The sequence below is a fragment of the Tupaia chinensis genome, unplaced genomic scaffold (assembly GCF_000334495.1).
Source record: "Tupaia chinensis unplaced genomic scaffold, TupChi_1.0 Scaffold143231_1, whole genome shotgun sequence".
NCBI classification, from domain to species: domain Eukaryota; kingdom Metazoa; phylum Chordata; class Mammalia; order Scandentia; family Tupaiidae; genus Tupaia; species Tupaia belangeri.
Window position 1 is genome coordinate 203,171 of NW_006203075.1, and position 11,734 is coordinate 214,904.

The 11,734-nt window shown below is 36.1% G+C and overlaps 1 protein-coding gene across 6 annotated transcripts in view; it reads left to right on the forward strand.

Annotated features, from left to right (window-relative positions):
- ZNF280D (zinc finger protein 280D) overlaps window positions 1-7,076 on the forward strand; it is a 117,608-nt gene extending 110,532 nt beyond the window's left edge. For 2 of the 6 annotated variants that reach the window (XM_006163824.3, XM_006163825.3), the window contains exon 22: window positions 2,975-4,929. In XM_006163824.3, the coding sequence (XP_006163886.1) occupies window positions 2,975-3,599 (625 nt within the window). In that variant the 3' untranslated portion in view covers window positions 3,600-4,929. Of the gene's footprint in view, window positions 1-2,974; window positions 4,930-6,957 lie in introns of those variants that run through there. The other 4 variants (XR_001369444.2, XM_014582246.2, XM_006163826.3 and 1 more) reach the window with 4 other exon arrangements.
- Window positions 7,077-11,734: the final 4,658 nt, after the last annotated feature.

The window sequence follows — 11,734 nt, forward strand, 5'->3', positions numbered from 1 at the left end:
TCTTTCCCTTTCCCTCCCTCCTTTCCCCCTTCTCTTTCTGGGTAGTACACACAGCTTCTGACAATTAAAAAAGAAAGAAACGATATAGTAATAACATGCAGGATAGACCATTTTCCAAATTAATTTATAGATTTAAATTTTCAACATTTGATTGAAGAGGGAATAGGGTTTGGAAACTGACAAATTTAAAATAAGGTTCATGTTTTTCATTTATCAATACAATAATGTATTTAATAATTTCTTTGGGGAACCAGCAGTTAGTGTGATGGCTATGACGCTGGGCTCCCATGTAGTCGACTGCGGTTCGCGTCCCGGACCCGGTGGCTTAAAACTCACGCAGGGCGTGTGTGCGTGCGTGCCCAAAATCCCGAGAGGAGAATGGAGGAGAAGGGATTGCGGCATGACCATTCCCCCTGGGGGATGATTTCTCAATTTCTGTCTCTATGTCTCTGTGTGTCTGGCGAGTGCACGCACCCTATGGTGAAAATCTCTCAAAAAAAAATTTTTCTTTGCTAATGTGTATTAGATTTCCATATTTACTGTTTAAAAAAATTATTTTAATTTTATTCATTTGACCAGAGAGAGACAGAGTGAGAGAGAGAAAGAGAGAGAAAGAGCAAGCCGCCAGGTCCAGGACTCAACTGGTCAGCCAATGCCTCCTGCCAGCCCCTAAAAATTGTTATAATGAACAACTTTGTACAAATATATTTTATATCTTTAAACTGTGAAATTTATGATGAAGAGTAGTGAGATATAGGTAAATAGTAAAGTACATTGTTAGTTTCTTTTCTTTTCTTTCTTTCTTTTATTTATTTATTTATTTTTGGAGAGGTTTTTGCTATAGGGAGCATGCACTCACCAGAAAGACAGGGAGAGACAGAAAGTGAGAAATCACCCCCCCAGGGGAGATGGCCACACCACAGTCCCTTCTCTTCCATTCTCTCAGGATCTTGGGCACACATGCACACGTGCCCGGCGTGAGTTTAAGCCACCGGGTCCAGGACTCAAACCACAGTCGACTACATGGTAGTCCGGCAACATAGCCGTTATGCCAGCTGCTGGTCCCTGTTGTTAATTTCTAATTTTTAAGACAATATGGTATTGTCCTAGGAGTTGTCTGAAAACAGATCAGTAAACAAAATAAAGGGCACAGAAATAGCCTTATACATATAGTAAATTTGTAAATAATAAATGGCCATTAGAAAATGTTGCTCTAGGGCATTTGTACAATTTATTGAGAAAACATCTGAATTCCAAATTTAATAGGTGTATGTAAATCATTAAATTTATTTTTGGTAAAATAAGCTGTCTTAGATCTAGATAAGGGGCCAGAGATCTTAGAAATTCTTTTTTTCTAATATTTTATGATTCACTGAATAGTTTCTGTTAACACACTGGAGTCAGAGTAACACAGAAACATACATACATGAATATATATGTATACAGACATAAATTGACACACATGTGTTTTATACTTAATTTTTTTTTAAGGTATGTGTTGACTTTTTTAATTAGGCTATTAAAATCAGGGAATCGTTTGTAAATGCTTATCTGGTTTGTGTAGTGAATGATGACATTCTAAGCATAAGAAAATACATAAATCATAAAAGAAAACATTTTTTTTCCCAAATATATATTCCTTATTTTAGATAATCTTAGAAATTAATAAAAATACTTAAATTTTAAAAACAAGTAAGCTAGGGACCAGCAAATGGCATGATAATTATGTCCCTGGACTCTCACATGGCCAACCATGGTTTGAATCCCGCACCTGGTGACTTGAAACTCATGCTGGGCACCTGTGTATGCATGCCCAAAATCCTAAGAGGAGAATAGAGGAGAAAGGATTGTGGCATGGCCTTCCCCCATGGTTGGTGATTTCTTGCTTTTTGTCTCTCTGGCTCTCTGTCTCTCCAGCAAGTGCAGATGCCTGATAGCAAAAATCTCAACAAAAAAAGAAGCAAGCTATACAGGACACCAAGTGGAGTGGAGATTAAGTCGCTGGATCCCACATGGCCCATTCTGCCGTTTGAGTACCGAACCCTGTGGCTTAAAAATCACACCAGGCGTGTGTGCCCAAAATCCAGAGAGGAGAAGAAGGGATTGCAGCATGTCTATCCACTCTGGAGGATGATTTCTCACTTTCCCTCTCTGTGTCTCTCTAATGAGTACACGTGCCCTTTAGCAAAAAGTAAATAAGTGAGCAAGTTATAAACATAAAAATAAGGGACTTCAAAAGTTTGTGGAAAAACAGAGTTAACATATGAATTTATTTTGGTGCAAAAATATTTTAAAAGTCATGCCTTTTTTTTAATGATATGCATTTCTCATGAACTTTTTGAAGATCCCATAGTGATAGCCAGGCCTACAGCCAGTCAATAGACTCCTCAGATCTTATGTTTTCTTTTTAAAAAGTTGTTTACTTTATTATTTTTATTATTACTATGTTTGCTATAAAGCATGTGTGCTCACCAGAGAGAGAGAGAAAGCAATCCACCAGGTCTAGGACTTAACTGTGATCAGGTATGTGGGAGTCCAGCGCCTTAACCACCGTGCCACCTGCTGGCTGCTTGTTTTGATTTTTTTAAGATAGGTACTCACCATGGTCATGATTGTCCTGCCTCAGCCTCCCAAGTAGCTGGGCCTACCATGCACCATTGTGCCTGCCTTTGTAATGTAGGCCAGGAATTGAACCCAGGCCTCCCATATAGCCTCAGCCTACTGAATAGCAACATCTGCCAGTGTGTGCCACCCTGAGCCGAGCCTCCAAGTCTCCTTTCTAATATGTGACTCCAGAACTTCACGATTTTGCCCAAGAAAATGACTTCTCTTAAAGGACTGGGACCTGGGTTGGTTTTCCTTTTTGATAGGTAAATGTGCTTAGACCTTTTTTTTATTATTATTTTTTAGAGGATGTCTTTATTTTGATGGACTTTTATGAAGGACTAGTTAATAAATGGCTTTATTGTTTCAGTAAAGAAGATAAACTTTCTTCACAAGAAGGAAAAAATGGATGTGATTCAAATTCACTTCAAGGATCATCAGTAACAAAAAGTGAAGAATGCTTAACGGTTTCAGATAAGGAAAATGATACCTGTCATGAAGATCAAGAAATTGGCTCAAAGAAAGTCTTCGGCTCTGATTCAAACATTGGTGCAGATAAAGTGGAAAAGGAAAAGCAAATACTGCATGTTTGTCAGGAAATGGAGATCAAGACGTGCCAAAGTTCAGAAAACATAATTTCATATGATCAGATTAAAGATCACAACTCCAGTGAAACTAGGTTTTCTTCAAAGAATATTAAAGATTTACGGATAACATCAGGTGATGTTAGCATTGATCAGTTCTTGAGAAAAAGAAATGAACCTGAATCCGTTAGTTCTGACATTAGTGAGCAAGGCAGTATTCATTTGGAACCTTTGACTCCTTCAGAGGTACTTGAGTTTGAAGCCACAGAGATTCTTCAGAAAGGTAGTGCTGATCCTTCAGCCAAGACTGATGAAGTAGTGTCTGATCAAACAGATGACATTGCTGGAGAAAATAGCACTAGCACAACAGATTTAACAGTAGACCTGGCAGATGAAAAAGAAAGAAGTTGAAATTAATTAGTCCCTCTGAGTTTTAGTGTACCAGCAGTAAGAGGAATTGGAACAGTGCTATCAGGTGAGCTCAGTGTTGTTTTCATAGAGTTCAGGAATAGAAAAAATGTGAAGGAGGTCATTCATATGCTTTATCTGTACAACCTAGGTTATTAAATCAGTTCACTAGTAATAGCACTATTTGTATGGATTTCCAAGAAGTTGTTTTAAAAACACCAACAGGATTTTAACGAAGGCTAAGTTTGTAATAGAAAAGTCTCATTTGACAGTTTTCAACATAGTGGGAGTTGGCTGCCAGTATGAATTGATTATAAGAATATTCGTTGTATTAATAAAGCTTTTTAAACGTCTATCAGTTCTAAGCTAAAAGTCCTGATTACCTGTATATCCTTTTCAATTAATTTAAAGGAAGAGATTTGGAAACCGTGTACCTTTTGGGAGTAATTGGTTTAAAGTAATAGCTGATTGGCATTGTTAATGAAGGCTTTGAGTATGATGCTGGTAAGTGAAGCATGCTTAGAGTGCTAAATTGATCTAATGAAAATTTGTATGAACATAAAAATTTTGGATTTAATATAACATTCCAGTCTGTCAGAAGCATGTAAACAGAATATTTAAATCTGTGTACCTCCATACAAACGTTAACCTGCCAGGCTGTAAGCTTACCTTAATTAAACTTTCAGTGAAAGTGAGATTATTAAAAAATAAATTTATATTTGTGCTTTTTGTCAGTGTGTAAGCTGTGCAGAAATCTTTGATGTTCTAGTTGTATAAAGTAGAAACCCATTGTGGAAACTCCTGTAGCTCTTATGCTTCCAGTATTGTTTTAATGATCTTCTCTAGAAATAGACCCATAAAATGGTCTGAAAGTCAAACCAAAGTATGGTGTAATGTAGATATGTAAAGCTAGTAAAGCAGCAAACTGCAAACGTGTCCTGGCACATGTTCAGCCATGTTTAAATAACTTTTCTTTAAATGTAAAAATAGGAACTTCAGATGGGACCTAAAGCAGTGATGTAAAAAATTGATTTGGGATTTTAGCCTAATTTATCCATAAGATGGCTGCTAAATTGATTTTCCAGTTTTTGTTTTTTTTATCACTTAGGAAATAATAGATATAGAAATGAATAATATGAAGAATAGTAGGTTGCTTTGAAGTACTAATAAAATTTTATTTAAAATGCTACATTTTTACTTCTTAAAATGTGCTTTGAATTCTTAAGTTTTGTTTCACTGAATGTTAAATGTTTTGAACAGCTATTAAAATTCTGTATATAGTAGTTTTTGAGTAAATATTTGCAATAAAAATCTGTCTAAATAAGTTATTTATCAGAATAATTTCATTTGTCAGATCACTGCTTAATTCAGATTTTGTTACCTTTAGAGATTGTATACTTGTTCCAAGAAATTTCATGTTAAAGTGAGTGGTAGGATTTCCTTCTATGTTCTTTAATGCATGATTTATTTTAAATTAGGACTTAAAGTACAGGAACAATATTGCAGTTGTTACAGAGAATATATTTGCTTTATAAATCTTTTGACTCCGAGAGAAATAAAATGTAATATTATACTTTTCTATCTGCTTAGCAACTTAAAGAGACTAGTCAAAATATATTATTAAAGTATTTTTTGAATATTTAGGGATCGAAGCTATCTTTTCTTCCAATAAAAGGTAGAAAGGGACCCATTAGCTATCATCCTTCACCTTGTTGAAACTGAAATCTATAGCAGGGAGTGTTTTTGGAATATTTATATAAACCATAGAAGAGTATAGAGTGGGGAAAAAGTCTATGTAAGGCCCATTTTCTGAGTTTCATTCAGTTTTTGCTGAACCAACCCTGTGTGGCACTAGAGTCTAGAGTTCTATGCCAAAAGAAGTCTCTCAGTGACACCATAATCCCTTTTGAGCTTTGGGTAGTTTCTACTCCTACTCTCACATACCTTTGGAGTAGTGTTATTTAAAGTAAGTAGGCCAACAAACTATTCTTACCTATCCACTAAGAGAAAAGGAACTGGTACCAGATTATAAATTCTCCTTTGAGAAAGTCTGACAATGCAAAAAAGTAGTTTAAACAAGCATTGTACCTGTTAACAGTTGGCTTACATTTTCACGCAATCTCTTTACCTGAAATTAGGAACAAACTGTTTGCAAACCACACCTTTGAGTAACAGTACTTTAGAGCAGTGGCCAGCAAACTTTCTCTATAGGGCCAGGTACTAAACAGTTGTGGGCCATGTGGTTGCCATCACTCAACTTGGCCTAGCCTCTAAATAATGAGTCTGCTTGTGTTCCAGTAACACTTTATTTGCAAAAACAGAATGTTAGCTGGTTGGCCCTACCTCCGGCCACTCCTGTTCAGAGAATAGCCAGCGATTGCTCTCTAGTAACTGCCTAGCAATTGCCAAGATGCATTTGTATGTTAATGTTTCCTGTTACCTAAAAATAGAATTATGATGGATTCTAAGTGCTGTTTAATGACATTAAGAAGCATTATGTGACACAGTAGTAAAACTCATTGTCTACAAGGATGGAAGGTACATGCTAACCTTAGGTTCAGATCTCCAGAATGACCTGGAAACATGCAGAGTGGCCAAGATCCTGGGGAGTTGGAGGGCTAGATTTGGGCATGATGAGACCCTGTTGAAGATCCATGTGTGTGGGGAACCAGCAGTTAGCGTAATGGCTATGTCGCTGGATTTCCACGTAGTCAACGTCCCGGACCCAGTGGCTTAAAACTCACGCAGGGCGTGTGTGCATGCGTGCCCAAGATCCCGAGAGGAGAATGGAGGAGAAGGGATTGCAGCGTGACCATCCCCCCTGGGGGATGATTTCTCGCTTTCTGTCTCTATGTCTCTCTGTCTGGCGAGCGCACGCACCCTATAGCGAAAACCTCTCAAAAAAAAAAAAAAATCCATGTGTGTGAATGAGGTCATTCAAAAACCAAAACCCAAAAAACATTATGTTCATTTTGTGAGATTTCCTTCTGCACTTTTCATTTATATTGAAGCTCTGAGTACTGCATTTATTTGTATTATTTCATCTCCTTTCATCTCTCCAGTAATTTAAGGAAGAAATTGTAACTTTTTTTCACTCTGAATTTTCAAGGAACTGTTCTAAGTATTACTAAGAGGAACTAATAATCAGAGTCACTTTTAGAGGCTATGAGTAAAATGTTTATCAAATCAAGTATCCAAGCAATTGATTTGAACCCCGATTAACCTGATTCTAAAATAAGTGTTTTACCACCACTCTTAAAGTTTCCGTTGTTTATATTGAATATCCCTCTTTAAACACATATTTTACAAATAACCCTCTTATTGATGGTACTAATTTTAGTTTTATTTATTATCCCTACAGTGACTATATGCATATGGAATAAAAGACTTCTTAACCAAAAGGAAGAGGCCCTAGTGATCTTTTTTATTAATAGGAATTGAAGACTTTTACTTCAGAAGGAGGGGTTAGTAAACATTTTATCAATGAGAAGGTAGCATACAATTTAAACCTATACTTTATATAATAAAGATTAATATTTTAATATCACTACATTTTCTTAGACATCTGTTACGTTTTACTTTATGGTTAACATCATTTTTGTTCAATCAAAATAACTACTTCAAGATCACTCACTTGTACTGACTTTAATGAAAAATGTCTTTTGTATCTATATAGGTACTAAGAAAGTTGCAAAAATTTCATTTTTACTTGATTATTATAAGACTTGTTTATTCAACTATGAAATGAAACATTTAATTTACCTATTTCTAAGCTTTAAAATAAACTTATTTTTTAAGTACTTTTTTTTTTTTTAACTGACAGACATCTGCAGATCAGTGTGGAAAAAATGTATGGTCAAATAGAGTTCTGGATGTTATGACATTATTTAATTTTCAACTCAAAATCCTCAAATTAAAAGATGTTTGACTAATTTTGTGAGGAGTTAAAACACATCTGTGGCAGCAACTACATCATCAAGGGATAAGATACCTTGGGTGAAATTGTTTTTACAGTTAGTTAAAGCTAACTTTTAATTGCTTGTTAAAAATACTATATAATTGGGGCCAGCTAGATGGCGTAATGGTTACGTTGCTGGACTCCCATGTAGTCAACTGAGGTTTGAGTCCCAGACCCCCCAGCAACTTAATACTCACTCTGGTCACATGTGCTTGCTTGTCCAAGATTTCAAGAGGATAATGGAGGAAAAGGGATTGTGGTATGACCATCCGCCTGGGGGGTGATTCCTCTCTTTCTGTCTCTGTCTCTCTGGTGAACACACATGCCCTATAGCAAAAATCTCTTTTAAAAAATAAAAGTACTGTAAAATCACCTTTACTTGAAATAATATACTTAGAACGGTCAGTAGGTAGCATGATGGTTAAGGCACTGGACTCTCACATAGCCGACCGTGGTTTGAGTGCCAGACTGGTGGCGTGCCTTCTCATTTTACCTCTCTCTTTCTCTGTCTGTCTCTGGTGAGCATGTGTCTTACAGCAAACTTAACAAATAATTTAAAAAATAATGTACTTAGCATGATTTAGTCTTTATTGATGACATAGTATATCATCATTATGAACATTATTGGGCCAAGCTATAAATAAAGCTGTAGTTGCAGATGTTGATGGCCTCAATGATTGCTGATCACAGAAGTTTCCTTGTATTTTGGTTTCTGGAAAATGCCTGTTACACCTGAGACCAGTCGACTTGTCCAAAAGCAACAGAAAATTTGACTATTACTCGGTCACTCCAACATCATTTTAAAAATTCCATTTCTCAGGGCCAGCAGGTGGCATGATGGTTTAATGTGTTGGACTCCCACGTGGCTGACCATGGTTCAAGTCCTAGACCCAACGACTTGAAAATCACTCTGGATATGTGTGTGCCTACCCACAATCCTGGGAGGAGAATGGAAGAGAAGAGATTATGACATGGCCATTCCTTGGAGGATAATTGCTCATTTTTTCTTTCACTGTCTGTTTCTCTCCAACAAGCACAAATGCCCTATGTCAAAAGCCTAAAAACAAACAAACAAACAAAAAAAACCCTTTTTTAAAAAAGAATTATTTTATTTAACTTTACTTATATTTAATTTGACTAGAGCGAGGACAGAGAGAGAGAGAAAGGGGGGGAGGGAGTGAGAAAGCAAGCTACCAGGTCCAGGACTTGAACTGTGGTTGCCCATGTGGGAATCTAGCATCGCTAACCACCATATCACCTGCCAGTCCCCTGTCCCCCCAAAAGAATATTTCTCTCCCAAAATATTGAAATAAAGTGTGCTCTTTTGGAGAATTTCTTAACTGTATGGTTGTGAACTTTTAAAATATTTTTAAGACTTTACTCCCTGCCTGAAAAAAAATTTTTTGAGAGAGATTTTTTGCATTCTCCAGAGACACATAGAGAGACAGAAATCTAAAATCACCCCCTGGGGGGGTTGGCCAAACCACAGTCCCTTCTCTTCTATCTCCTCTCAGGATTTTGGGCATGTACACGCAGAGGCCTGATGTGAGTTTCAAGCCACCAGGTCCGGGGCTCAAGCCATGGTCAACTACATGGGAGTCCAGCAATGTAACCATTATGCCATCTGCTGGTCCCGCAAAATATTTTAATTGTCCTATATAAGTAGCTAGCAAGCTATGACCCACAGTTGCCCATTTGATTTTATAAACAAAATTTTATTATGTCATTGGTTTACAAATTGTCTGTTACTTTTGTACTGTAGCAGCACACTAGTATGGGACAGAGGCCATATGGCCCACGATCTTAAAATTCAATCCGGTCCTTTAAGAAAAAGTTTGCCAATCCTTGCTCTGTATTTTTTTATAGACATCTCATATTTTATAACCATTCGTTTGTTTCAATATTGTAGACTCTACAGCAAAACTTAGTTAATAAATTTTAGTACATTTTTTATTACTAGAATCCTAATTGTGCAACTTATTGAAGAGTATTTAGTTTTTAAATATTCATATTTATCTTGTAAAATTAATCTTTATACAGAAATATCTTATAATCTTATAAGGTAAAAAGTGAAAATTCTCTTACTGCAGTACTTAAGGAAACCTTGTTCCAGCATAAACTCCTAAGAATTGAGTTTATTCACCTAGGTTTTTTTCTTTCAACTCTTGAAGGCAGTTTAAAAAATTATTTAAAACCTAATTTAGTGGTTCTCATTCCTGCGGTTCACCAAATATTTCAAGTGTGTGGCCATATGACTAGAACCCAGCCAGCAAGGTGAATGGAAGTGACTTGTGGTTTAAAGCATTTAGTTTTTGGTATGAGACTCTCCAGACCTTTCTTTTCACTTTGACATGGTGACTTATAACAGCTGAGCTCATGATTGCTCCATCAGGCTGGGTTCTCGATGAAGTAGTATGAACAGAGCTTCTCTGATTATTCAGATGGGTATATGAAGAAAGAATAAGCATTTTTGTGTTAAGCTATTATAGTCAGGGAAATTTTTGTTTCTTCAGTATAACCTAGCCTGTCTCGACCAATATAAGTGGAGTACTACTATTAAAAAAAGAAAAAAAAAAAACAAAACTCCAAAATAACTGTAGTATTGGCTCAGTTGACAGATGGTGAGGCTATATGAAACGATCCATATTTTGCCATGGTGAAAGATTTGGTAAACTGTTACCTGAAATACTTAAAAGACAAATAGTATTCCTAATGAACTTTTATCTCTATTGGAAGATGTTAGATAACAGAATATTAATATCATGTTCTGATTTCTACCTTAGCTATATTTGACAAGATCTTTTAAGAAAGAAATGAACTCAGATGGGACATGGTAGGATTCCACGTGGGAAAGAAGAGAATAGAAAGTCTAGAAATGCAGATACTTGCAGGGTTGGAAGAGGCAACAGCTTCTTATCCCCGGTAGGTAAAAAGAAAAAAATCCTTTAAGCCACAAGCTTAATTAAGAATATGACCATTACAGTAATTGTTAAAACTCTAATGTAAGAAAAAGAGAGGTCCTATAGTGTTTCTCTGTAGAAATTCCTTCCAGCATTTCTTGGGAAATTTAAATTTTCTGAGTCTTAAGACAAATTAGTCAAATTGTTGAAACAAGGGAAGGTATTGTAGCACTCTCATGAGAATTAAAGCTTACTAATCAACTTAGAACCATTCCTCTTTGAAGGAATCCATTGAAGCAAGTCAAAGCAAGAGTAGGAGATGTTTGATACATGAAGTTCAAGGGTATGGTCAGTATTTCCAGAAACCCGAACAAGAGGACTTAAGAGAGGACATAAAAGAGAGGTAGTCTAGTCACTCAGCCTAACTTGTACTGTTACCATATTATAAGCATGTGTTCATGCCTCTACCTGTTGCTAACAGTGAATTATTCTTGTAAATGTAATATTAATTGGTTTCTATACAGAGAATATGCATATCCTGTAAATGATGTCCCAAGAAATAAGCTGTAGAATCTAAATTAGTCCTTAAACTGGCAAGTTTGAGTTATGAGTCTTTGTAGTGCTGTTAACCTCACTAAGCAATCCAAATTTTACATTATTCAAATACTTCCAGACAAATTTATTGCTACTTCCCAGTGTTGATTATTTGCCCATGGTTACTGTTCTTTGCAAATACATTAGCAGGAAATGTAAAAGAAACAAGACATGAACACATGAACAATGTAAAGCATTCCAAAAAAGAAATCAGAAACTTATCTAAATTCTAAATATGCAAAAGCAATATAAATTTTAACAGCAATGCCAAAATCAAGGCAAACAGACAAAATATTTTCATTGTTAAAAAAAGAAAAGAGCTTCTATGATGCAACATGTAACCCAGTGCTTAATGAGGATGTTTTTGGACACAGGTTTTTTTTTTTTTTCCCCAGAGGTTTTTTGCCTTAGGGAGCATGTGCTGATACAGGGTGGGGTAGCCACCCCACAATCCTGTCCCCATTCTCCTCTCAGGATCTTGGGCACACACATACATATGCCCAGCATGATGGCCATGTGAAGTTTAGTGATGCAACCACCACACCGTATACTGGTCTCTGGACACACTCTTAACTCAAAAGTCAATGCAAAATGAGAAAACATTTTATATCTGAAATATTTATTAAAAAATAAACACTATTGGGTAGGGCAGTTAATGTTTTATATGCTTTAAAGTTTCATTTTAA